This window comes from Hemiscyllium ocellatum, chromosome 37 (assembly GCF_020745735.1).
Source record: "Hemiscyllium ocellatum isolate sHemOce1 chromosome 37, sHemOce1.pat.X.cur, whole genome shotgun sequence".
In the NCBI taxonomy this organism is placed as follows: domain Eukaryota; kingdom Metazoa; phylum Chordata; class Chondrichthyes; order Orectolobiformes; family Hemiscylliidae; genus Hemiscyllium; species Hemiscyllium ocellatum.
Window position 1 is genome coordinate 41,433,478 of NC_083437.1, and position 27,920 is coordinate 41,461,397.

Genomic DNA, 27,920 nt, shown 5'->3' on the forward strand with positions numbered 1-27,920 from the left:
TACCTCAGCTTCTCTCTGACTATTGTGACGTGATGGTGCAGTACAGTATGTACATTGTGGTAATGCCACAGTATGATAATCAAAACACCAGCTATAGTTCCCATTACAGACTATTTGACCCGGTCTAAACTGTTTGTTTATCCCTGAGTTTTTAATCTGAAGTATAGCAAATATGTTGGCAAATACCTGTTTACATAACGCCGTCATCCAGTGAGGTCATGTTCTAAAGGGTGATTGAGAGTAGGCAATAAAGGCTGGCATCTTGCCAATGATGCCCATATCCCACATGGGAATAGAAAATAAATCAACCATCCAGAATGGGGAACACAGAATTGCAAGCCACATTCAAAATCCTGAAGAGAATTTTCAACATCAACCATCAAACCGAATGGCTGCTTCTTTAAAATGAACTTCGGATGTCTCTTTGCCTTATCATCAATTTGTCATAATCAGCAGGTCTCCAAACACATTTGGACCAAATGGTCTGTTTCTATATCTCCCGAGATATTAGAGCCCTTCTATATCAGGTGCCTCACTCACCTCAATGTTAACAAATTGGAGTCAGTGGAGCAGATGTAGGCCATTCAGCCCATCGAGCTTGCTGTGACATTCATTGAGACCATGGCTGCTCTGATAATCCTCAACTCCACTATCTGCCCTTTCCCTATAATCCTAAATTCATTTCTTGGATTAAACATTTGCACATCTTAGCCTTGAATATACTTAATGATACAGCTTCTGTAGACGGTGAAGAATTCCATGGATTCGCTACATTCTGATGGAAGAAATTCCTCCTCATTTCTATTTTAAATAGGCACCCATTTATTCTGAGATTATACCTTCTGGACTTAGACTCTCCCAAGGGTAAACAACCTCTCCAAGTCTGTCAGGCCCCTTAATAATCTTCTATGTTTCAATTATGTCATCTTTTATTCTTCTAAACTCCAATGAGTACAACCTCCTCAGCCTCTCCACATAGGAAGATCCCTCCATATCTGGAATCAATCTAATGATCCTTCTCTGAACTGTCCACAATGACAATTAGGGAAAGGCACCAAAGGCTAGTGATGCACACTCTCTCGAATGATTTAGAATAAAAACATCCATTTGGGAACTCCTGGGGCAGCAGAATGATATCAAAGGCCTGATGGACAGGATCTATAAACGTCCTCCTCTCTCATTCTGTCACTCGCTGCTCGTCAGGCACAGTGATGAGCAGAAGCAGCCTGCAGGATTGTCGAGAGACTCCTTGTCAAGTGATTCACTTTGGAAGGTCCAATTTGAATGCAGAATACAGGGTTAAAGGCAGGATTCTTGGCAGTGTGGAGGAATAAAGGGATCTTGGGGTCCATGTTCACAGATCCCTCAAAGTTGCTACCCAAGTTGAGAGGGTTGTTAAGAAGGCGTATCGTGTGTTGGCTTTCATTAGCAGGGGGATTGATTTAAGAAACACGAGGTTATGCTGCAACTCTATGGAGCCTTGGTTAGAGCACACTTGGAATACTATGTTGGGTTCTAGTCGTCTCACTATAGAAAGGCTCTGGAAGCTTTAGAGAGGGCACAGAGGAGATTTCCCAGGATGCTGCCTGGACTGGAGGGTGTGTCTTATGAAGAAAGGTTGAACGAGTGAAGGTTTTACTCAGTGGAGCGAAGAAGGATGAGAGGTGAGTTGATAGAGATGTACAAGAAGATGAGAAGCTTAGGTAGAGTGAATAATCAGAGACATTTTCCCATGGCAGAAATGTCTATCACAAGGGGATATAATTTTAAGGTGATTGAAGGAAGGTTTAGGGGAGATTCAGAGATAGGTTCTTTACACAGACAGTAGTGGGTGTGAAACCCCTCCATATGCTCACACTGTACTTAATCCCTCTGCTAGCAGTGGTAGTAGAGTCAGATACATTCAGGATATTTAAGCAACTCTTGGATAGGCACATGGATGACAGTACAATGAAAGATATGTAGGTTAGTCTGATCTCAGAGTAGGATAAAAGGTCGATACAACATCGAGGGCTGAAGGGCCTTTACTGTGTTGTTCTGTTCTATGTTCCTGAGGAGGTGACAGAGTCTGAAAAGGAGGCATTCCACATCACTTTGAACTGATCTTGTACATTACCAGCAATAAAGTCACAGCAACTACTTATATAATGTCATTAAACACCCCAGGTCACTTCCCAGCGTAATCAGCTTAAATCTCTGTCACTAAAACAAAGGGTAAGACTTTAGGACAAGAATCATATTCTTGGTAAAAGGATCCTATTATTGTGAATCTCCAATTGAAATATGAAATGGGCAGTAACTGCTGACCCAGATAACAAAGCCCACAGCCCTGAATGAATGTTTTAAGGAGCATCTTGATGAAGGAGAGATGGGGAGAGAATTTGGAAAGGTCTAGGCTGTTATTTCATGAGCTTAGGATCCAGGGAGTTGAAGTCCGGTGCTTGGGAAAAGGGAGTGAGGAATATATAATTGGGTTGGAGGATTGCTGACATCTCAGATGGTTGTGGAGTTGGAGAAGTGAGGCCATAGAGGGATTAAGTACAGTGTGTGCATATGGAGGGGTTTCACAATGAGCAGAATACCAACCAGTGCTCCTGGGATGTGCATTTTTGGAACTTTCCGTCTTGTTTTCTGAGCTTTTGTTCTCCAAATGTCTCAATTTTAACAGTGATCCAGCAGCCAATTAACAAAGATTGCCCCCCACCCCACCCCACCATGGAAGGAAGGTCAGAGGAAGTTGGTTGTACGATGGGTGCATTAGAGCTGTCAGCAAAAGTACCACCTGAGCAAGGGGCCACTACACCAAGCACCAGAGATCAGGTTAACACACAACCCAGCTTCTTGACTGAATTCACCGGGAGTGTTGAGGTCGCAGTAACTGTGACATCTCTGTGCAGCAGAGATAGGAAGGGACAGAGGAGTAGTCTGACAGGGTGGCATGTCTATCACTCAGGGCTTTCCTTATGATGAAAGACAATCTGTATTCCAGATCAAAGATGGAGTGTGTGTGTGTGTGTGTGTGTGTGTGTGTGTGTGTGTGTGTGTGTGTGTGTGTGTGTGTGTGTGTGTGTGTGTGTGTGTGTGTGTGTTGCAGGTTTGAGGTTTGACAGAACTCTGATCAGAATGGGATGTATTCCAAAAAGAGAAAACAATTTGATAATCAAACCTCAACTGACCAAACAATGGAAAGATATTGTGAAAGTTTGGAATAATTGGGAGCAGTGGATGTTTTCGGATGGGGATCTTTGTTCTGGAGTGTAGGCAGTTGATTAAATGTACTTGTCTGGTTTTATATCTGAAGAACTGGGATTACCAGCTGCGAATATGTCAGAACAGCCTCATGGACTTGGTGCTGTCTCCTCAATGCCTAATTTGATCATAGAATTCCTACAGTTTGGAAAAAGGCCATTCAGCACACACACACACACCCCCACCCCCCCATCAATGAGCATCCCATCCAAACCCAACACCCTATTCCCATTGCCAATACACTCTAACTTGCACACCTTTGGACTGAAGGAAGAAACCCACACAGACACAGGGAGAACATGCAAACTCCCCACAGGCATCACCCAAGGCTGGAATTGAACTTGGGTCCCTAGCACTGCTAACCACTGAGCCACCACATTATCCACTCTAGATAGCACTGAAGTAATAATCTGAGTTCAATACCAGTGCTGCCGACACAGTGCAGCATGCTACCTACCTGTGCTCCTTCAAGCTCAGATCAAGGCTCTGGTTCTGTGTTGAGTTTTGGGATTGGGTCTTGGTGATGTCACTTGGCTCTTGCTTGACTGGGACCAGACTGAACTGGTTCAATTGTGTTTGCTGCTCATTTCCTGCTATGACAAAATGCAAAAAACAAGTCATTGTTGGTCCCCTGTGATGAGATTGGTTCTGACTTTTGCTCAGCGACAGAACAAATGGAGTGATAGTTATTGCCACATTACGTCAAGCCACCGGGACTTTTGAGATGTCGGAGGGGAGAGAGAGCGAGGTGAAAAGGCTTCATTCTGCTGTTGTCATATCTGATTTGTGGCTCTGCCTCTTAACCGTTCATTAAAAATCATGTTAATGCTGAGGGTCTCTGGCAGCTCCAGTGTGAGAGACAAGCTTTGCCTCATTTCAGGATGTCTATGTTTCCATGGAGACGCTTCAGCCTCCAACAGAGCATGCTCAAGAAGAACATCTCCCATCCATGCCAGATCAAACTTGACAGCCAATCAGATCAGTTCAAACAGGTTTGTCCCACCCCCATCCCATCCCCCACCTTCTCCCCAATCCTCTCCCCCACACCCACCCAGATGGGCAGATCACATTTATAAGCAAGGTATTGAGAAAGGCCATGTGCAAAGAGAATAAATCAGCTTACAGAACAGCCTGTGCCCAACCTTTTCTGAAATACCCCAAGAGACTGAAATATTAATTTTGCCTCGGGCAGAAAAATTAGTATTTCCCACCCAAAGAAAACCTGTCCTACTTCTCAGGATGGCTAGTGAGCTGAAAGGAAACAAAGTGTTGATTGACCTGCTCCCATCTAGCAACCCCAGTGTAGGTTTATATCTCAACAGAAGTTGTAGAAGCTAAACTCTGCATTGAGCAAATTTCAAGCTTTCTGACTCGAGCAATTCTCAAAGGCCTTGAACTTACACAGTGAGACACTAAGGATGCTAAATGTTCAACTCAGAATTCCACAGAGAAGCAGATTAACCCTAACCTCTGCTTTAACCAGCAATAGGAATAATTTGAAAGAAGAGTTCTGGTTAATCTGCAGTTTACACCAAAATCTCACAAGGTCAATGCTGTTTCTGTTCTTGCTTCTTCTTAATATCTGAACATTACCCACCTCATCAAATCATTCCCTCACTTTGTTTTTTAGAAAAAAGAATGAGCTCAGACTTGGGAAATACAAAGTCAAGGGATTGTGAGCAAAGTGTAAAGAGAGAAGGAAAAAGCTGCATTTCACTGTGCATGTGCTCAGAGCTGTTACCATGGACAGCACCAAATTCACGCTACTCACTAAATTGAAGCCAAAGTTGGTCACCCACATACTAAGCTCCATAAACTTGAAGTCATTATAATGCTGCCACCATGTCGTATTTCTCAGCAAGACCCATTCATAGAGCACTAACTGTTTTGGTTCTCAGTCTAACAACACCTTGATCACAAAATCCTCATCTTGATTTTCAAATCCCATCCTCCCCCACCACCCCCACCCCACTTCACCCCCTGCTTTCTGCATTTTCCTTCGGCCTTCATAGATCTCTGGAACATTTGTGCTCCTTAGCCTTCCTAGCATCTTGGGCATTCCCAATTTTGATCACTGCACCGCTGGAACGCATGTTTCCAGCTACCCATTCCCAGGTTCGGGAATTCCTTCACTGCACCTCCACACTTTGTCTTTATTCAAAAGCAATCTCTCTGACCAAGCTTTTGGTCACTTTGTGTAATTCGTTGGGAGAAAGTGAGGTATGCAGATGCTGGAGATCAGAATCAAAAAGTGTGGTGCTGGAAAAGCCCAGCCGATGAAAAACTCATGCGTGAAACATTGACTCTCCTGCTCCTCGGATGCTGCCTGACCTGCTGCGATTTTCCAGCACCAAACCTTTTGACTTGTGCAATTCCTTACCCCATTTTGCTCCACATTCAGGAAGCTGAGCAATGCTCCCTTTGGGTACCCAGACCTTACTGTGTGGGTCACACACAGGTTGCACCCTTTAAGAAAAAAAATCAAAGCTCCTGTACACTTAATGAATGGGCTGAGCACAGCAAAAAAAATCATTAGTGGGGAAATCACTGACAAACTTTTATTTATCGAGACACACATTGTGTGCTGTGCACCTCGAAATACAACCCCTCTTTCACTCTGGTCCTATATTTATGCAACACACAAGGTGAGTCGCCAGTCAAGACCCACCTTCTGAATATAATGACTCGCCATTGATAAAACATTAACACAAAGTATTCTGAAATATCTGTGCTCCTGTTGGTAGTGTCCCCACCTCTGAGCCAGGACACCCAGATTCAAACCCACCTCTGCCTGAGTTGTGTAATAACATCACACAGCAGATTGATGAGAAAATCTATAAAAGTGAAATGTCCTTTCTCCATCTCTCCTCACCTCTCCCTCACCTTAATGGGTCTTGCATATTAATTAATCAGTTGGAGAACACAAGTGATTTTCTTGTGATGTTGGTGAAAAAAATGAGTTAGAATCATAGAATCCCTACATTGTGGAAACAGGCCCTTTGGCCCAACAAGTCCATACTGACCCTCCAAAGAGTCACCCACCCAGACTACCCTATTAGTCTACATTTACCCCTGACTAATGCACTTAACCTACATATTCCTGAACCAAGACTGTCTTTAAAGATGTGTGGGTTTTTGTTTTTTGTTGGAAAATAGACCACAGACATAGAAAGTTCTGTGGCTTTCCATTCACAGGAGAAGGGGGGGGGGGGGCGGTGGTGAACTGTTAATTAGGTTTTTAAGTGTTATCACATTATAGTAACAAGCAGACTTGCTCTATGAACAGTAATCCAGTTAATAAAAAGAGGCCTCAGAATTGAAGGCAAAATCTAAAGTGAGAGAAACTCATTTTAACATGATCAGGTATTTGAACTTTAACAGAGAGGAGACAGTTCACCGAAATGGTCTTCCCTGTTATGAACAAAATAATAAACTCCTACTTGAAAGAATTTGAAGGGACAGCAAAGCGAAGCACATTACACTGAGTATTATTGGAGGGAGGATTCCCATAAAACCACAAAACATCGGAGCAGAAGAGGGAAATTTAGCCCATTGAGTCTGCCCTGATATCCAATGAGATCATGGTTGATCCAATGATCTTCAGCTCCAGCTTCCTGCCTTTTCTCCATAATCCTTGATTCCCTGACCGATTAAAAATCTGTCTGTCTCAGCCTTGAATACCCTGACAGGAAAGAATTCCACAGATTCATGACAGTCTGAGCGTAAATTGCTCCTCATTTCTGTCTTAAATATCTGTCCACTTATTCTGAGGTGGTGTCCTTTGGTCCTGGGCTCTCCCGTGACATCTCATGGCTCATTCAATATACTCAAGGCTGAGATAAACAGATTTCTAATCAGTAAGGTAATCAAAGTTTAAGGGGAAAAAAGGCAGGAAAGCAGAGTTGAGAATTATATCATCCATAATCTCATTGAATGATGATCTGACTAATAGTTTTAAAGGATGTTTCTGCTCAAATTCAAATCCAGCTCCAACAAAACCACTCCAGATCACCCGCATTGACCTATCCCTCAAACGTGAGGCTAGTGCAGCTCAGTTTCTCAATGTCAAGTTGGGGATGATCTGTTCTTCTTACGATGAGTACAAAATACCAGGGTTAGTCATACCCCAATGCCTCACCTAGGTCTGCTGGGTTGGATGGTTTGAGAGCTGCAGCTGCAAGGCGGGCCATCATTGGGGAGATGAGCCCTTTGCTGGCTGTGATCTTCTCCATGATGGTGGTTGCAGCAGCTGGAGACAGGGGGATTGTGTTGCTGGACCCCGAGACAACTTGTGAAGGCGATTCCGTCGGCACGGTGGGAACGCTGGAGGAGATGGCGGATATCAGGTTGGCTGCTGTCACGGGGATGGCCATGGAGACCCTATTGGGAATGATAGGGAAGAAGGGGCCGGTATTGGAGAGACCGGCATTGGAGAGTGCCAAGGCGACTGGGATGGGGCTGGACAGCGTTTGCGGAAGTATCGTCGACATCTTGGTTGCTGGGATGACGTTACTGGTCGGCCTGGCGGCCTGGCTCGAGGAGATCTCTGTGGTGGGAGTGGGGAGGAGTATCGGTCCCGCAGATTGCTGGCTTGTCGGGGATGCGCTCAGACTCGAGTTCTTGCTGCTTATCGCTGAGTAGTCAATCAGATCGTCATTGCTGGAGTCATCCTGTTCGTTCTCCTTGCGGCCCAGCAGCTGGGAAGCCAGGCCGGGACCTCCCGTGTTGCGGATGTGACGGCGTTCGTGTTTTCGCTTGTGCGAGGTCATCTGACTGGTGGAGGTGAAGGTGAAGCCGCAGCCCACCCGGATACAGTGGAAGTGGTTCGTGGCCTTGCTGTAGACACAGCCCTCGTACTTGCATTCCTCGTATTTGTAGAACTTCTTGAAGCCATCCTTGGCGTAGGCGTCATCCTTGATGTGATAACTCTTGTGCTTTTCGATATCACACTTGTTTTTGAAGGTGAAAGTACAGCCAGGACGCCTGGGAAAATGGAGAGGTTAATGAGCAGACTGCATCGTTCCCTACATTCCAGCTCCCCTTTTGTCCCTCACTGTCACATACTTATCACTGAGTATAGGTCACAGTGCGTGTGTGTCTCAGGTTTTCTTTCCAATAACAGCTTAGCTTAATACCCAGAGGATAAAAAAGACTTGCATTTATTTGTCTCAAAGTGCTTTACGGCCAATGAAGTACTTGCGGAGTGTTGTCACTGTTACAGGAAATGTAGAGCCAATTTGCAAACAGCAAGCTCCACAAAGCACAAAGTGAGAATAATCAGGTTTTTTTAGTGTGTTGCTGATTGAGGGGTTCATATTAGCCAAGGGATAACATCTCTGTTTTCTTTGAACCTGTGAAATGGAGTTTTTAATGCCCACCCGAGGGGACATACAGTGCTTCAGTTTTAACATCTCAGCTGATGGACAGTACCTCTGACAATGCAGCACTCCTTCAGTACCGCTCCGCACCTGAGCATCAGCTTTGGTTTGTACACTTTAGGGACTTGAAACATCAACAACACAACGCTCCACGAGAGAGCTTACATCCAGATGTTTGTTACTCTTCCTCCAATCTCTTCACATGGCAGTTTGCAGTTATATAGCACATTTAACATAGTAAAGCATTCAAAGTTTCCTATATATATAGGACTGCTTCAATTCTTGGCCAAGGCCATTCAGCGCACCTGGTCTCATCTAGAAACTTTCTAAGGGTGACTAAGAGAGTCATAGATGTCACTTTATACATAGAGGGGGATATTGAATTGGATTGGGATGTACCTGCAGTGAAAGTGTGTGGTCTTTTGTCCATAGAACTGGCAGCCAAGGGTCCCACAATCCTCTGTCGCACGAAAGCGCTGAAAGCCATCATTGATTAGCTGGGCGTTCTTCTTGTGGAAGTTTTCATGGGTCATCACATCAGACGTACTGGTGTAAACCTTAGTGCAACCCACCTGGAGGGCGAGAGAAATGGAAGGCTCCGTTGAGAGAGCTTCAAGGAGACTGTTGAGGGTGGGGAGGCGGAAGGTGAACGGAAGCTCAGGAAGGGAATAGGACTCTGGAAGCTGAATGTATGAGACTGCTATGTTAGGGCAAGTTGGATAAGGGACAGAGTCTAGTGAAGAAGAGATTTGAGGGGCCTGGAGTCACAACAATTGGAGGAGGATTGGGAGAGCAGAGTCCTTAAAGAACCTTAAATGTGAAGGTGAGAATGGAAGAGAGTGCTTTCATCGAAATGAGTTTGTGCCTATGGGCCTGGATAGGTAATGACAAGCCAGGTACACCTCCCACCACCTTAACAATGTGCAGCTGTTGTAACTCGGGACCCTTCCAAAGTCTTCATCCCTCAGGCTAGGTCTCATCCAGATTTCTCCCAACAGCATCAATGGCTGTTCCATGTAGTCAGTCACAGGAATCCCATTCCCATCCTGCTATTTCATCCTGAGACAGTGTTTGGAGAAGGGGCTATTCAGTCATACCGAGGGATTGGACTTTACTCAAGGCGGACAGGACTGGGGTTGAGGGAAGGAGCCGATCCACGACATTATGGCTTGTCCAAAGCTCCCTATCTGATAGCACAGTGGATATAGACAGAAGGTGGGTGGGGCGGTGGGGGGGGGGGAGGTTGTGCTGGGTTTTGGTCAGTCCAGAAGTGGAAAACAAACTGAAGGCACTGGACAATGATGAAACCTATTAAATACCCGATGCCTCACAGCACCATAGACCCAGGTTCGATTCTAACCTTAGGTGATTGTCTAAGTGGAGTTTGCACATTCTCCCTATATCTGTATGGGTTTCCTCCAGTTTCCTCCCACAGTCCAAAGATGCGCAGGTTGGTGTGGATTGGCTATGCTAAATTGTCCCATAGTGTCCAGGGATGTGTAGGTTAGTTGCATTATCCATTGGAAATGCAGAGTTACAGGGATAGGATAAAGGAATGGATCTGGGTGGGATGCTCTTCAGCGGGTTGGTGTGGACTTGTTGGGCTGAATGGCCTGCTTCCACATTATAGGGATCCAAAGAAATTTAACCACTAGGGAAAAGCTTGTATGTTCTTATTGCCATAGTATTAGGGATGACTGAGAATTCAGGCCTTGTCCCTTTGTTGATAATTCCCCTTGTCCTACATTTACTGTGAAGTTGAGCATTTAATAGAAATAACCCAAAGTTCTATTATTTTTATAGAATTACCTTTCTAAGAGAATAAGACATAAGACTCACTAAAGTATTTTTTCAAAGGAATAAGTTAAAACCACAGCATGTGGTCAGTGTCTTCTCTTCATGGCTACTTTTCCCTGCTTTAGTTTTGAGTGAGGTAATGGTTTTATTTCAAATTAGCCAAACCCTTCCACTGCTGTGCCAGAACTATCTCGAGATGAAACATCAGGGAGCTCTGATATTTTCTTATCTCTCTGTGTTCCTGCTCAAACAGTCTCTTGGGTGACCAGAACTTGAGTCTTGCTGAACAAGGAATCATATTGCGGAAGCTTTTTTGGTTTTGCACCCATCAGGACAAATGCAAGAATGCTCAATTTCAAATAATCATAACAACTTGTATTACAAGGGAAAAGGGGATTGCTTCCTTTTCATTTTATTTTCTCCATGGCAATGCTTTGTTCAGAATCAGTTTGCTAACCAGTTCATGGAATGCCCTGCCAGTAACAGTGGTGGACTCTCCCTCTTTATGGGCATTTAAACGAGCATTGGATAGGCATATGGAGGAAAGTGGGCTAGTGTAGGTTAGTGGGCTTGGATCGGCGCAACATCGAGGGCCGAAGGGCCTGTACTGCGCTGTATTTTTCTATGTTCTATGTGCTTCCTCAAGTGATCTCTGTGAGTGAGGTCAGGAGCTCTTTGGAAGATGTTGGGCATTCCTTTGGGATTATTAAGAGTTGACATGAATCTGCATAAAACATGGATAAACTCTATGGAACTGTCAAACTATCAAGCATATTAAACCCCAAGGCATTTTATATTTCTGAAAAATCAAAAATTCTGCTGAATTAAAATCATTCATTGCTATTTCACTGTTTGGAGACATACATCTGAGGGTCACAATTATAGGATTAGTGCTGCACCCTGCACCCACAACCTATTGTTATCACAGCCAGGGAGGCTGTAAATTCACAGTTTGATTGACAGCTCCACTTTGTCATGAAGTAATTTGTTGTCTTTAATTTAGGGCTATGAATGCAACGGTTTGTTTTTCTTTCAAGTAAGGAATTAAGTGTTATTAATGACAATTACTTTTAATAATGAAGCCTGTAGCAAATACTCAGAAATGTTATTCCATCTCACTGTGGCTCCTGAGGTCAGCTAATGGTGGATGCAACTGAGTTGGCACGAAAGATAAAAGGGCAGATAGGTGGTGCAGGACATATGGGCTGGCACTAAGTTGGCATCAAGGCTATAAGGGGTCATGGAATGGCTACAGGAACATAGGTTGCCATTGGAGGGAATATGAGAGATGGGTGGAGGTCATGGGATGCCATAGATGGAATATAAAATGTATGGCGGATGGGGGTAGATTGAGGGTGTGGGAGGGGTGAGGCCTAGGTGCCTGTTTTACTTTAATGGAGAGAAAGCCCCAGGGCAGTAAAGGTGGGGGGAGGGGGTGTTTTCAACAGCTCATCTTGGCACCCGACAGCCTCTGCACTGTTTCTGGGGTCAGTGGGCCCATCTCCTGTTACCCACCTCCACATTCTGTGCCCCCAGTGTTCTCACACAGATGCAGCTAGGCCTGCTGATTATATCCTGTTTATATCTCAGGCTCCCCAGCATTTGCTTTTATAGCAACTATTTGCATTTATATAGCACCTTAATGTGGGACAGCTTTTCAAGGTGCTCCTCTGGTGAAATAATAACTGAGACTGAACCAGAGCAGGAGATTATAGGGCAGGTCGTCAAAAGCTAAATCAAATAGGTTGCTTTTAATGAGTGACTTAAAACAGGAAAGAGATGTGCAAAAGCAATGGTTGGGATTCCAGAGGACCAAGGTCACTGAGGCATAATCTTTTCTCAAAGCTCACCTGTCCAAATAATAAGAAGAGGAATTTCAGATGAGTGTATTAAAACCCTGTCTGTTTATATTAGCATAACTTAATTGCATAGTCTAAATAAATTATTTAGTGATAGAAATTTCTGCTTTAATTGCTTTGGGTAGAAACAGAAAGATTGCATTGACTTCAGGTTTGGAAACTCGAGAGTAATTTTGTTAAAGTCAACTTCTCCCCTCTCTAGGTTTGCTCTTGTGCGGTTAGTAATTCCTCAGGGGTTAGGACAGATAATTTACTGTCAATATTTCACCTCAGGGGCCAGTTTAAAAGGGCAGTGCCTCAGCTCAGAAATTGTCTCCCTAAAATGGTCTACCTCTCACTCCTCCTTAAAGCCACCTCTGCGTCATCTGTCCTAATATCATCTTAGGTGTTTCAAGCAGGTTGGAGTATAACAGTAGGGAAGTCTGACTTCAGTTGTATAAGTGGCTGGTGAGACCACATCTGGAGCACTGCGAGCAGTTTTGGTCCCTTTATTTAAGGAAAGGTTTTATTTCATTGGAGGCAGTTCAGAGAAGGTTCATGAGATTCTTGGGGAATCAAGGGTCATAGAGAAAGGACAAGGATGTGAGGAATGCCGTATCAACCACGATCCTATTGAATGGCAGAAGGTGCACGAGGGGCCGAATGGCCTACTCCTGTTCTTATTTCTTATGGTGGGAAACAGTGTCAGGCTGGGAAGTCACTTGCCTATTGATGTGTGACATGGTTCTCAGTTCCAGGAGATACTTCTGTATTTGGAGCTCAGAGTTCCGCACGGAGCCAGGAAACATTGGAGGGAATGTAGATATGAAGGCACAAAGATTGTTTGAAGAAATTATTTTGATTCAACCCATTCAAAAGAGTTGCAACCCATCAGAAGAGAACAGATTAGATTACTTACAGTGTGGAAACAGGCCCTTCGGCCCAACAAGTCCACACCGACCCACCAAAGTGCAACCCACCCATACCCCTTACCTAACACTACGGGCAATTTAGCATGGCTAATTCACCTGACCCGCACATCTTTGGACTGTGGGAGGAAACCGGAGCACCCAGAGGAAACCCACGCAGAGAACGTGCAAACTCCACACAGTCAGTCGCCTGAGGCGGGAATTGAACCCGGGTCTCTGGCGCTGTGAGGCAGCAGTGCTAACCACTGTGCCACCGACCTGCCCATGAACCTGGAACTTCTGGGCCAAAGATGCAGGTAGTAGTACCACTGTGACACAGGTCCCTTCAAATTCTGATCAACAGCCACCCAGGAAAGAGGACATTTTTCTGGATCGTAAGCAGGAGGTAAGTTGGCAACAGGAATGACTGTAATTGCTGATGGATAGCACCCATCAGCCATGTGTCCTTGTCAGCACAGTGGGGGTTGGAAGTGGGGGGGTGGGAGAAGGAAACAATTCTTCTGCCGAGCCATGCCCCCTGAGGATCTGGGATATTTTCCCGGACGGATTTGTCAGCAACCTACAGCCAACCCTCTAGGAAGCTCGGGTTAGGTCGTCCTTCCTCCACTCTGGTGCACACGTGGGTCTGTCCATTTCTCCAAGTTGGAATTGTTGCAATTCTGTGGATCTCACAGGAAGACATGCTCCATGAAGCTCTGAGCTGGCTTCAGATGGGCCCCTGGACTGGTCTTTTACTGGGAAGAAAGTTGGCTGTGGATATGTGCAGAGTCAAAGGTGCAGCACTGGAAAGGTACATCAGGAATGAAGAGTTTACACCCGAAACATCGACTCTCCTGCTCCTTGGATGCTGCCTGGCCTGCTGTGCTTTTCCAGCGCCACACTTTCCGACTCTGACTCTCCCGCATCTGCAGTCCTCACTGTGTCCTGTGGGTAGGTGCAGGAGATGCAGCATTCCACTGTCAGAGCCATTTCTTTTTTTTATCATTCATTGACAGGATGAGGGCACTCTAGCTGTGCCAGTAATTTTTTGTCTAGCCCTTGTTGCTCTCTGTAGAAGGTGGGGGTGAGCTGCCTTCTTGAACTGCTGTGGTCCTACTGTTGTGGGTTGACCCACAATGCCCTTAGAGAGGGAATTCCAGGATTTTGACCCAGTGACACTGAAGGAACTGTGATAGGTTTCCAAGTCAGGATGGGGAGTGTCTCGGAGGGGATCTTGTGGTGTTCCCATGTATCTGCTGCCCATGTTCTTCTCGATAGTCAAAGTTATAGAATTGGAAGGTGCTGCTGAAGGAGCCTTGGTGAGTTGTTGCCGTGTGTCTTGTCGATGGTAGATATTACCACCGGGTGGACAGGGCTAAAATTGGCCTGAAACAGGTTTGAAGACATGCTCAGCTGAGGCTTGGCCAATACCACAATGTTCCTGCATTGTCTGAAGTGGTGTCTTTGAGACAGGACTTTTGACTGAGCTCCTGTCTGTTCAGATAAATGTGAAGGGGCTGGTGACAGATTCCAGGGAGAAGTTGGGATGTCATCCAATGTCTTGACTAACATTTCTCCCTTAACCACATTCATTAGTTCCCCCCTGTCCTTTGCTTTTGTTTTCTGTGGAATTAGAGAGAGGGGTGTGACAGGGAAATGATGTGACAGGTCAGGTTGGAATTCAGCATAACAGACAACAAAAGCTGGAGTTTAAAGCATCACTTTCTTTTTAAAAGATTTGCAGATTTAAATCTGCTTTGTTCAAAATTGTGTTAAAGACTCCCTAAAAATTGTATTGTTCATTCATAGTAATCTAAATCCCTTACTTCAAACCTTCAGTATTTGAACTTGACCTTTCCCTGTTGAGAAAGACCAGGAGGATTTATTTTGGGCTGAAGTCTCTCCGACTTGCATTATTTTAACGGCATGCTCCCCAGCCCAGAGCTAAAATTAGCCTCAGGCAATATCACGAATGTGCAGAGACCGTTCCTGAATGACAACATGCGACTGGAGGCAGGAAAAGCATTTCCTGCAGCAGATTGGGCTCAGGGAGCCTCTGCAGAGTTCACTGAGGATATCGCACACTGGGAATTGAACAAGTGCGGATGTGTCATGAGTGTGAAAGACTGAAAAACTCGCAAGAGATACAGCCTTGCTGGAATTATAGCAGGCTGTGGTATGAGTGAGATTTCAGGTTTTTTTTAAAATCCCATTTGCTAGAAGCTTTGTTCTTATTTCTCCTTTGAGAGGAAGGAGGTATCTTTTAAGCGTCCCTCGTTCAGTCTGTCGAGCCCTGCTCTGTCAGTGCTGAGGAGCAATGCGACTTCTGGGGGTTTCACTAGCTTTGTGCTTCCCAGTCAGGCTGCTGCTGTCTCCATTCTTGTCCAGTTCCTGTTCTGGACTTCTCCCTCCTTCACTAACGATGCACTCCCATTGTTCACCCAGATTCCCAGGAAGCTGCCTCACCTCTCAGGGTTTAAAGCTGGGAGGCCTGTGACCCAGGGCCGTGCTGCTTGGAGCTCCCTGCATCGTTCCAAGAGTGAATTGGGCCACGGAGATGAGAGAACTGGTCTCATTCAAACAGAAGGTTCTGAGGGGGCTCCAAAGGGTAAACTGTTTCTCCCCGACTCAGAATCTAAAGTATGGGGGTCGGGGGTGATCAGTTGAGATGAAGAGTAATTACTTCACTCAAAAGGTTGCAAAGCTTTGCAATCTCTACTGTACAGGCTGGTGGGTCCTCCCTCACTGATACTTAGTATCTTGGGGAATCAAGGGACATGGGGGAGCAGGTAAGAAAGTGATTTTGAAGCCAAAGTTGTCCTAAGACTATAATGAATGCCAATGCAGGCTTGAGGGGCTGAATGGCCGACTCCTTTTATCTCTTGTGTCCTTGTTTCTAACAGGATAACTGTTTGATTCCTAAGCCCCCTGGGATACTGCTCATACAGCTACAGGGCACTGAGGATATTGATCAATTTTTTAACATCTCATCAGAAATAAAAAGAACATTTAACACTCTCTATTTCACAAACTTTTAAAGAGACAGGTACGCATGTCAGCTCATTAACAGCCAAATTTTGAAACAACACAGCAAACAGTGCTGCTAACTCTCTGTACTTCCTGACATCCTCCACTGAAGCTGGTGATCCTGCTACGACCAACTCCACCGATGTTTTTCAAGAAACTTTTTCATGGGATGTGCGCATCGCTGGCAAGGCCAGTGTTTGTTTCCCATCCCTAACGGCCCTTGAACTCAGTGCCTTGCTCTGTCTTTTGGCGGCAATTAAGAGTCAACTACATTGCTGTGGGTGTGGAGTCAGATGTAGGCCAGATTTCCTTCTTAAAAGGCCTTACTAAACTGAATGGGTTTTTATGATAATCAATGATAGTTTTGTGGTCACCATCTGCTCCACTAGCTACCTGACGAAGAAGCAACACTCTGAAAGCTAGGACTCCCAAATAACCCTGTTGGTCTATAACCTGGTGTTGTGTTATTTTTTATCATCATCAGTAATGACTAATTATGGAATCCGAATTTATTACCAAAATATAATTGAAATTACTGAGTGCTATTATAGTGGGATTTGAACCCATGTCCCAAGGGCAGACTTGTTTCAGACTTCCAGCATCCATTGTTCTTTGCTTTATTTCCCTACAGCAACAGCTTGGGTCTCTGGATTTCTAGGCCAGTGACTGCACCACTCCTCTACTGGGTTGGGGTTCATTCGTCCAATACAGACACATATGCACACATGCACACACACGTCATGAAACACACATTACCCAGCAATGAATGACTGAATGGCAGTAAGACAGTACATCACCACTGCATTCAGTCTAAAGGAGCAGGCAGTTATTGCCTGCTGCTGGTAGGAGAGGGTTACCTGCATGCAATGGTAATGTGTACTCTTTCCATTAAGGTGGCAGCCATGGTAGTAGACACTGCAGTCATCCAAGGGGCTGAAGCGCATGAAACCATGTTGCAGGGAGTTATCTCTCTTCTTGTGCATGTTGTAGTGTCGTATCACATCCTGTTTACTGGTAAACCTCTGTCAAAATAACAAAAGGGAAATAGAGTCTTGTTAGTCAAGGGCCATTTGTGGGGGGGGGGGTGAAGGGATATGGGGGTGCAGGCAGTGAAATGGAGTTGAGACACAGAATCAGCTGCAATCTGATTGTCTTATGAGAAGAGGTTGGGTAGATTGGGTCTGGACTCTTTGGAATATAAAGGAATGAGAAGCAACCTTATGAAAACAGACAGGATTCTGAGGGGGCTTGATAGGTTGATGCTGAAAAATTATTTTCCATTACAGGAGAGACTAGGACCAAATGGCATAATCTCAGAATAAGGAGTTGCACATTTAAGACAGAGATGAGGAAGAATTTGTTCGGTAGTAAATCCATGGAATTCTTTACCGTTAAGGGCTGTCAAGGCTGAGAAAGACAGATTTTTATCATTAAGGGAAGTAAGAGTTATGGAAACAAAGACAGGAAAGTGGAGTTGAGGATTCTCCGATCAGCCATGATCTCACTGAATAGGGAAGCTGACTCAATGGGCTGTATCTGCTTCCTCTTGATCCTCATGCCCCCACTCTGCTTTGGCAGAGTGCATATACTGCACCATGTAGCTGCAATCTGAATAACTTCAGTAGAGTGCATATACTGCTCCATGTAGCTGCTATCTGAATAACTTCAGTAGAGTGTATATACTGCTCCATGTAGCTGCAATCTGAATAACTTCAGCAGAGTGTATATACTGCTCCATGTAGCTGCAATCTGAATAACTTCAGCAGAGTGTATATACTGCTCCATGTAGCTGCTGTCTGAATAACTTCAGCAGAGTGCATATACTGCTCCATGTAGCTGCAATCTGAATAGCTTCAGTAGAGTGCATATACTGCTCCATGTAGCTGCAATCTGAATAGCTTCAGTAGAGTGCATATACTGCTCCATGTAGCTGCAATCTGAATAGCTTCAGTAGAGTGTATATACTGCTCCATGTAGCTGCAATCTGAATAGCTTCAGTAGAGTGTATATACTGCTCCATGTAGCTGCTGTCTGAATAGCACTTGCAGCATTAGACAGTGGCATCACTCATCGTGACAACCTGCTGAAATCGTCATTTTTGGGGAGGCAGAGACACAGCTTTATGGAGATCGAATAAGTCAAACTCAGGAACTGGAACATTGGATACACAACCTACAACTTGTTCATTTCCAAGTCAGTCCAGTGGTTACTCAGGACTGACTACAGTTGAATTCTGTTGTCCATCAGTGGGATTCTGAGATTTTACTGGTGAGGATCACATTCTGTAATTGGGGGGAGGTTATGGTTTGTGAATGACCTTTGACGATTTTGGATTTGAATTCAGTGATCTGGAGAACTGAATTCCTGTAACTCAGTTCATTTTTCATGAACTCCAAGGACCAGCAGCCTTCACTCTGGGCTTCTCTTCCATGGTGTCTCTCTCCATCATATGCACATTTCAACTCACTTCCACCAATTATCACCCGACTTTTGTTTCATTCCTCAGTGATTTCTTGCTCCATGTTTATGTGGATAGAATCCATGCCTCAGGTAAAGGAAGGGATTAATTGTATATTCACAGGTCTATCATCTTCTTACAGCACAGAAAGAAAGGCTATCCAGGCCATGACTCCAATGCTGGCTCATTGGAAAGATTAGTCCCCTCTCACCTTCTGCTGCAACAAATACTTTCTGGTTCAAGTATTCCAGCGGTTCATCAATTTGTTTCCACCACCTTTTCTGACCCTAACTTGCTTCATGAAAACATTTCACAGTGAGTCTCTGTTTCTTTTTAAAGTATCTCTTGGCAAATCCATTAAGGTAAAGTGAGGGCTGGGTGAACTCTGGGTTCCTGGAGCAAGTGTGTCTTCTCTCTATTACATCTTCTCCTTTAGATTCCTTATTTTTCTGCTCCGTTTAAAAGTATTTGTTTTTAGAATTTCACCCCTTGTTCTGGGGGCAGCAGCTATTCACTCCAAGTGTGGGCCATTACATTGTTCATTGGGTGTGGACATCCCTGGCTGGGTGAATATTTCTGTGTCTAACTGCCCCAGAGAAGGTAGCGGGGAGTTGCCCTTCTTGAATCCTGCAGTCCTTGTGGTGTAGGGACTCCCAGTGCCACTGGGAGGAAATTTCAGGATTTTGACCTAGCAACACTGAAGGAACAGCACTCTCTTTCCAAGATAGGGTGGTGTGTGGTTGAGAGGAGATCTTGCCAACGTGTGGCAGGTGAGGGAGCAGAAAGTAGGGGGATGTGGAGTGGCTGTGAAATTCCACCTTAGATGTTAACGCCAAGTAAAAATATGAAGTAAATTATCGCCAACCAGGACCATAATGAAAAGCAGTTTGAAATAGAGAAACCCCCAGCAGAAACTGAACTCCCTTTATAGTTCCTCTTTATACCACAGGTAGGGGATAGAAATGTCTGTACACCAGCTATTAGATAACACTTTACAGTTGTCTAAGTGTATCCCTTATGTCATAACAGTTTGCTTGTAAAAGCTTAACTGTTTTTAATGTTTCCATAATTTAAAGTCCATTTCAAGCTTTAAGTGTCGGTGGATGGCATTTCTTCTGCTGACTCGTTTGATTTTACTTTGTGAAAGGAAAGCGTTTTCTTTAAGCCTTGCCTGCTTAATAATGGGCTGCTCACTCACCCACATCCTGACAGGAGCAGGTAAGCCACAGACAGGCTACCTACCCATGCCCCTGCCCACTGTGCCCTGCCCATGCCTGTCGGTTCTGGCTTGCTTATCCTCTTCCCTCTCACCCTGGGAAGGGTCAGACTTTCACTGCCTTGGAGCCAGGACTGGGATCAGGAATTTGCTCCTGGATTCCAGGAGATCGCAAGGAATTTGAAAAGAGTGGGCAGTGTCTCTATTAGGAGAAAGTGAGGACTGCAGATGCTGGAGATCAGAGACAAAAGCTGTGGTGCTGGAAGAGCACAGCTGATCAGGCAGCATCCCAGGAGCAGGAGAGTCGATGTTTTGCGCATAAACTCTTCGACGGGAAGAGCTTATGCTTGAAACGTCGACTCTCCTGCTGCTCAGATGCTGCCTGACCGGCTGTGCTTTTCCAGCACCACACTTTTTGACTAGTTTCTTTGTTATACCGGTTTGCAATAGGCTGATGGGACCAGGGCTCACTATCTCGCCTTGTTCATCAATCTGCAGGATGAGGTTGAATAAAAGCAAAATACTGCAGGTGTTGGAAATCTGAAACAAACACACAGAATGCTGTAGAAACTCAGCAGGTCTGGCAGAAGCTGTGGAGAGAGAAACACAGTTAATGTCTGGAGTCCAGTCTGACTTTTCTTTGGAGCCATCTTCTTCAGTTCTGAAGAAGATACATATTGGACTCAATGTTAATTCTTTCTTTATCTACAGTGTAAAGTGTAATGCTTCTAACCAGTTTACACTGGTACAATCTCGCTCATGGGATAAGCTTATTTTATGAGTTGAAGCAATCAGATTTATCCACACCTCAGCCAGAACTCCATTCTCTAGAATTGGTTTCTCAAGTATCTCCAATTGAATAAATTGCTTATCCCACTCTGAAATCTGACAGTGGGCACTCATCTCCATGTTCATCATGTTCGGAACACCAGCTGTGTAAACCCTGAATGCCTCTGAAAGCTTGCAGCAGGAATTGATGAAATCCCTTGAAACAACACACAAACAGAGGGTTGCACACAGGCACTCCAACTTGGAGCTAGAGTTAGAGAGTTGTGAGGCGTCCTACATACAAAGAGGAATCTATCCGAACTGTATGTAGTCACAGCAGAGTGCAGGGTTAAAATTACTCTGTGTGATATTTGTGAAAGTAACTTTATCAACATGTAATCAAGGAACAGGAGTAGGCCATTCAGCCCTTCGAGCCTGCTCCCCCATTCAATAAGATAATGGCTGTTCTGCTTTTAACCTCAACTCTACATTTCTGCATATCCCATTGATAATCTGTCACCCTGTCCCTTGGCCACCAAGAATCGATCTGCCTTTGCCTTATCAATATTTAGCGATTCTATATCCACTGCCTTTTGAGGAAGAGAATTCCGAACACACTTAACCCTAAGATATTTTTTATCTTAAATGGGTGACTGTTAATGTTAAACTATGACCCCTAGTTGTAGATTCTCCCAGAAGAGGAATCATTGTTTCCACTTCCACCTGGTCGAGTCCCCTCAGGATCTTGTATGTGAATTGAATTTATTGTCACGTGTACTGAGGCACAGTGAAAAGCTTTGTCTTTGTTCCAATTAATAAACAAATGTTCCAATTAGATCATCTCTGCCTCTTCTAAACTCTTCTGAATGTTGATGCAGTTGCTTTGTTAAGGAAGCTATAAATCTATACATTTGACATTATGATGTTACGATTACAATATCAAACAGTGCAAACTTAATCTGAAAGTATCTGTCGCCAATTGTAGTTTTTACTGTAAGAGCACATTAACGTCGCCTTTCGGGTAAACCTCTGGCTTATTGCTTGAAGCTTATTGTTTGCCCTCCTTTGTTGATCTGACATTTCTTTCAAGGGTTTAAGCTGAATAGTGGGATTCCAGGTGTTGCTTTTAAGGACATTCTGGGCCTGGTTTGACCTTTAAACATGATTTTCCTCTTCCTCTTCTTGCTAGCAGGACATTCAGTTTTAAGCGCAGGGACCTCAAACTAACCTGACTGCTTCAGCATCAGGAGGAGCAGTGTCCTTTGAGAGAAACACTGAGGTCAATGAACTCAACACAGGCTGGGAAGTGTACCTGAAGGAGAAACCTTACACATAACCATGGAGAGGGGCACCAATATCTCCCGTTATAATACTTGCAGACAAGTTGAATACAGTGTAGTGTTTAATCGCTGGTTACTGTAGCACGTTCAGGCAGAATTGTTGCATTATCATTTAATTTAACTTGCCACATAAACTCCAACTGATATCAGAACTACAAAGGAAGATGGCAGAAGGTGTGCTGTTTCAGAGGAGAACCGCAGCGGAAGGAGTAGGGTTATAGAATGAGAGAGGGAGAAAGAGAATAAAAGAGGGTAGAGAGAATGAAAGAGAAAGAATGTGAAAAAGACTGAGAAGGAAAAGGAGTGAAAGACAGATTTGTGAAAATAGCAGGAATGTGAGTGAAAGAGAGAATGAGGGATAGAGAGAATGTTGGACAGAGTGAGAGAGGGATTGTAACTAAAGCAGATAGAATGAGGGATAGAGCGAATGTGAGAGAAATAATGTGTAATTAAAAAAAATGAAAGAAAGAGGAAATTCTGATTTTGAATGTTCCCAATAATTTGTCATGCGTTCTGATTTATCCCCATTCTAGAACTTAGTCGATATTTAATTTTAATGTTTTTAATTCAGTCTGCAAGGAGAGGGATGTTCTTCACAAAAATGGCAACAGATGGTGAGACTGACGGTGGCAACAGTAAACAAGGATCCTGGCCAGCTGGCATGAGGCAATGATTTTTAATGGAAAGAAAAAGCCCCCATGTGATAGAAATCACAGCGCTATCATCAACAATAAATAAAAGCTGCAAGATATTACAGGAGGTAAATCTGGTTTGCACTTTTTTTTAGAAATTGATTAATTTATTTTGTTCTTGCAAATGTTAAGCACTGCATGGAAAAATGAGTTACACAGAAATGGTAATGTAGCAAGGGGCTGGCGAAGCTGTATTCTGAGTTCATAGGGTTCCTGTTCAGATCTGCTTAAGTGGTGCCACTGTACCTGGTAGTGGGGCAAGACCTGCATCCCCGTGACTGTTCCCAAACTAACTCACTGCCTCCAGACACCAGCACTGAGGAAATGGGGAGGGACAGTATGGAATGGTTGGGGATAAGGAAAATCAGAACTTCCCAGCCCTAAACGCTCCCACCAAACCTCTGCAACAAACTCGCAGAGTCCTTGGAGTTTTCCCACATTCCATGAGCAGCCAAAGTCAACACATTCTCAACACCATTCTGTTCTCAAGCATTCCCACATTAAGACCAGTACAAATGAAGTGAATGAACTCCAGGGATGATAAACCACGTGCAGAGTTGGCAGAGTGGATGGTGGGTATTGAGTTGGCCATGCCTCAACTCTTTGCCATTATGCATGCGCGCGCACGCGCACACACACACACACACACACACACACACACACACCTATCACCACAAACCATGACTAAGCCTCACAGATGGCGAGATGCCCACTTTCAATCCCAGCCTTGACGTGAATGCCCTATGTGGGCTTCCTGGGGAAGGGGAGAGAAATCTGGTCGAGAGGAGGGGTTCCTGTTGATTACATGGCAGATTGTTTCTTGGAGCAGTGTGTAAAGCACTGCTAGTCCTGCAGCACCTTATTCACCACCTAGCTCCACAGTGAGACACCCACTCTCCAACTAACTTCACTTTATCCTCCCCTAAGCAATTTAGCTACGTAACCTGGAACCACAATATTAAATAGTATTCAAAATCAGGTTATAGTCCAACAGGTTTATTTGGAAGTAAGAGCTTTTGGAGCATTGCTTCTTCATCAAGTAGCTAGTAGGGCAGGATCATAGGACACAGAATTTATAGCAAAAAATTAGGAGCAGGACTTAGTCAGAGGTTGGAGGAACAGCATTAAAAATAGCAGGTGGTCTCTGTGTCTGCACTTCATTGGCTTTATCCTGCCTTCATGTCATTGGACACAATGCAAGATTCAGGAACAGAGTTCCACTGGGATTTTCCAGTCACCATCCAGATTCCAACAGGTTGAAGGGGACATTGCATTTAAGTGGAACTTCCTCTGAATCCCATCCAATTGAGACCTCACTCTCACTGAACAATAAAGGGTTAAGTCAGGGTTGATGTGTCTCATTAATGACTTTGCACCTTAACTTTTGCACCAGCAATGCAGGGACTAACTAACATGTCTATGTTCCATGCATGTACAGATACTGTGGTCCATTTAACCCCCGTGTTTTCTACGAGGGGAATAGTACCCCTTCTCCTCCCCTGGAAACCTGAGAGAATTCCACTGTTCCACAACAAGTTCTTCAGCCTAAGGTTAATTCCTCATTCAAACAGAAAATACAAAAGCAGAAGACAGCAGATACTGTAAATCTGAAATTAAATCTGGGAATTCTGGTTACACTTCAAAACCTCGGATTTCCAGAAGCTGCAGGATTTGTTTCTGTAAAGATAAAGTCGCCATTGTTCCACAGGACTGCTCTGTCTTCAGAGAGAGAGAGAGACGACAGGTATGAGTTTAACCCGAGGGTCACCACGCCTCAGGGGAGGGCTGACGTTGAGAAGGAGAGCCCTTCATGGTAACCTCTGCCGGTGCGGGAACTGAACCCATGCTGTTGGCGTCACTCTGGATTGCAAGCCAGCCATCAATGCAAACTGACCCCTGCCACTAATCCCCAATTCATTGCCCCTGCTTTTCATTTATATTCATTTGTGGGACGTGGGTGTCACTGGCTGGGCTTATGTTTATGGCTCATCCCTGATTCTCCTTGAAAAGTGATTCTTGAACCTTCTAAAGGTTCTTTCCTGAAGAGGCTCAGCTCTCCTCCCCAAAAGGATTTCTATTTGTCTCTTTGGTTTGTTAAAATCTATTAGAATTCTACCTTCTCCCTTCACCTGAAATGTTAACTTTGTTTTTCTGTCCATAAGTGCTGCTGAATTTCTCCAGCTATTTCTCCATTAGTTGTTTGAGATCACCAGTGTCTGCAGATCCTTATTTCATTCAGAGTGTAAGAGGGAGGTGCTGCTGGGAATACACCAACACAAGAAAATACAAAGCTGTTCTGTCCAAGAGTCAAATTGGAATCGAAATGTTAACTCTGTTTCGGTCTCCATAGATGGTGCCAGACCTGTTGAGATTTTCCCTGCGTTTGTAAACTCCGCGTTCACTGAAATTCATTCATTCTGCATTTGTCACTTTTTTTTAATGTATAGGATACCAAAGTTGAGGACAACTGTATGAAGAATGTTATTTTTTAACATATTTTAGCATAAATAAACAAACAGAGGTGAGCTGGTGTTGTTAAACTTGTGTCCTGGAGTTGCTTACAGTACCTGGTAATTGCACTCAGGATCTAGACAGTGGTAGTGCTCTCTGTACTGATAGGCACAGTGAATGTGTCCACATTGCTGACTGCCAGAGAACCTGCAAATGAGGGAATAAGAACAAGATTGGTTCAGTGAAACTCCTGGGTCTTTGTTTTTAGCCATACTTTTTTTATTCTGATGTCTGATTGTCAACTAAATCAGTATTCTTTGGTATTCGGAATCAGTGGACATCCTAGCTATTAATGGATGAATGTCAGATATCTCTGTATACTGGTATTCCCAGATCTTGCACTGTGACCTATGTAACCAGCGGCTGTGATACTGGGGGTGATAGTGCGCACAAAGTGTGTAAAACATAAGCATGGGTCCCATGGTTTGAAACAGGATTAGGCCATTCAGCCCATCAAAACTGTCCTGCTATTCAACATGATTAAGGTTGAACAAACATTTCAATGTCTTTTACCCACGTCATCATCATTATCCTGTATGCCAGTAATGATCAGAAATTTATCAATCTGAACCTGAAACATACTCAAAGATGGAGTTTCCCCAGGTCTCTCTGATAGAAGAATCATAATCCCCTAAAGTATTTTATAAGTTTCAATGAGGTCATCTGTCATTTTTTGAAACTGTAGCGAATATAGGCCCAATCTCCCTTTTTGGAAGCTCCACCATCCCAGGAACAAGTATGGTTGCACTCCCTCTGTGCCAATAACATCTTTCCTGAGACAATGAGACCAAAACTGGAATATTCCAGATGAGGTCTAACCAAACTCCAACACAACTGAAGCAAGACTTCACTCTTGTACTCAAATCCTCTGGTAATGAAGTCTTTCATCCCATTAGCCTTCCTAAAAACTTGCTGCACCGGCATATTAATCTTCGTTAATAAGGACACCTAAATCCCTTTGCAATCTAACCTTTCCAACCTCTTACCATTTAGGAAATGCTCTGCATATCTGTTCCTCTCACCAAAGTGAATAACTTCACATTTTTCTCTATGATATTCCATCTGCCACGTTCTGCCCATTTACTCTGTCTGTCCAAATCCATGTGAAATCAATATATATTGTGATCAACTGGGGCCCAAGTACTGAACGTGTGGTACCCCACTAGTTACAGTCTGAGAATGAGAAAATGATTCATTTATTCCTACTCTGTGTTTTGTGACAGTGCCAATACTCTGACAGAGTACTTAATCCAGCAGTAACTGCTGAGCTTCATTCTTAGTGCTATCAAAATTACTTTCTGTGTTTCCCAGGGCTGATGAGTCTCCAACCAGGGGAGTCGTAGTCTTGTGGTGTATGGTCAAGGAAAGCTCTTCACTTAGCGGGGGGTGTGGCCTTGGAAATTCTCTCGCGGGCTGTGAATGCTCAGCCGTTGATTCTATTCAACATAGGGACCAATATATTTTTGGATATGGCGGGAAGCAAAGGACGCTGGGATAGCACGAGAAAGTGAGGTTAATGTAGAGGATCAACCGTGGTCATATTGAATAGTGCAGCAGGTTGCAGGGGCTGAATAACCTCCTCCTGCTCCTAAGTTAGGAGAAGAGGGTAATGACATACTTGGCCTGGATTAAATGTACCGAGCATCATACTCTTGGGGATGTTACAAAACAGTTGGTCTGCCATGCGGACACTCATCCCTTTAACACCCCTAACATTTCCAATGGGGTGAGGGTGAGGGGTGTAGTGGCAGAGGAGATTTCTTTTACTGATCTCTCAATAACATTATAAGTGTAGCAGGAGGACTCTGCATCAATGCCATTTGATTTCATCAGTCAGGGCATTGACTGATTTGACAATTTGACAAGTCATGTTGCAGCTGTCTGAAACTTTAGTTCGGCCATATTTGGAAGATTGTGTACAGTTCTGGTCTCCATGCTGTAGGAAGGATGTGGAGTCTTTGGAAAGGGTGTAAATGCGATTTACCAGGATGTTTCCTGGATTGGAGAATTCAGCTACAAGGAGAGGTTGGACAAACTTGGATTGTTTTCATTAGAATGTCAAAGGCTGAGGGGTGACCTGATTGAAGTTTATAAAATTATGAGAGGCATGGATAGAGTGGATATTTGGAGTTTTTTTCCCAGGATGGAAATGTCAACTATGGAGATGGGGGTCAGGGGTGGGGGTGAAGGTGGAGGCAGAGGTTTAGAGTGAGGGGCAAAGTTTAAAGGAGATCTTTGAGGCAAGTTCTTCTACACAGAGGATGGCAGGTGCCTCTAACGTGCTGCCAGGGAAGGTGATGGAAGCAGAGACGAAGATAATGTTTAAGAGGCATTTAGACAGACACATAACAGGCAGGGAATAGAGGGATGTGACTGTGTGCAGGCTGATGAGATTGGTTTAGAATGGCATCATGGTTTGCACAGACATGGTGGGCTGAAGGGCCTGTTCCTGTAATGTTCTATGTTCTGCCAGATGGGTTTTTAATGACAATCAACAGTGCTTACATGGGGGCCATTGGGCTAGCTTTCAGATTGACATTTCACCAGCCCCCATCATGGAGTTTGAACCCTTGTCCCAGATCATTAGCCTCGGGTTCTAGATTCCTGGTGACATTACCAATATACCACCAGCTCCCCCAGTAACCATTTCCCCTCATTCCCTACCTCTGGCCACCCCTCTGAGAGCAGAAAGCAAACTGGAATTCTCCGTCAGTACTCAGCCAATCGGCCTTCCACGG

The 27,920-nt window shown here is 44.3% G+C and overlaps 1 protein-coding gene across 1 annotated transcript in view; it reads right to left on the minus strand.

Moving 5' to 3' along the window:
• casz1 (castor zinc finger 1) overlaps positions 1-27,920 on the minus strand; it is a 129,358-nt gene that overhangs the window by 9,494 nt on the left and 91,944 nt on the right. The window contains exons 7-11 of the mRNA XM_060851972.1: positions 25,239-25,329; positions 17,055-17,219; positions 9,027-9,199; positions 7,388-8,232; positions 3,707-3,839 (exon numbers count right to left, since the gene is read on the minus strand). Coding sequence (XP_060707955.1) covers positions 3,707-3,839; positions 7,388-8,232; positions 9,027-9,199; positions 17,055-17,219; positions 25,239-25,329 — 1,407 coding nt within the window. The remainder of the gene's footprint in view (positions 1-3,706; positions 3,840-7,387; positions 8,233-9,026; positions 9,200-17,054; positions 17,220-25,238; positions 25,330-27,920) is intronic.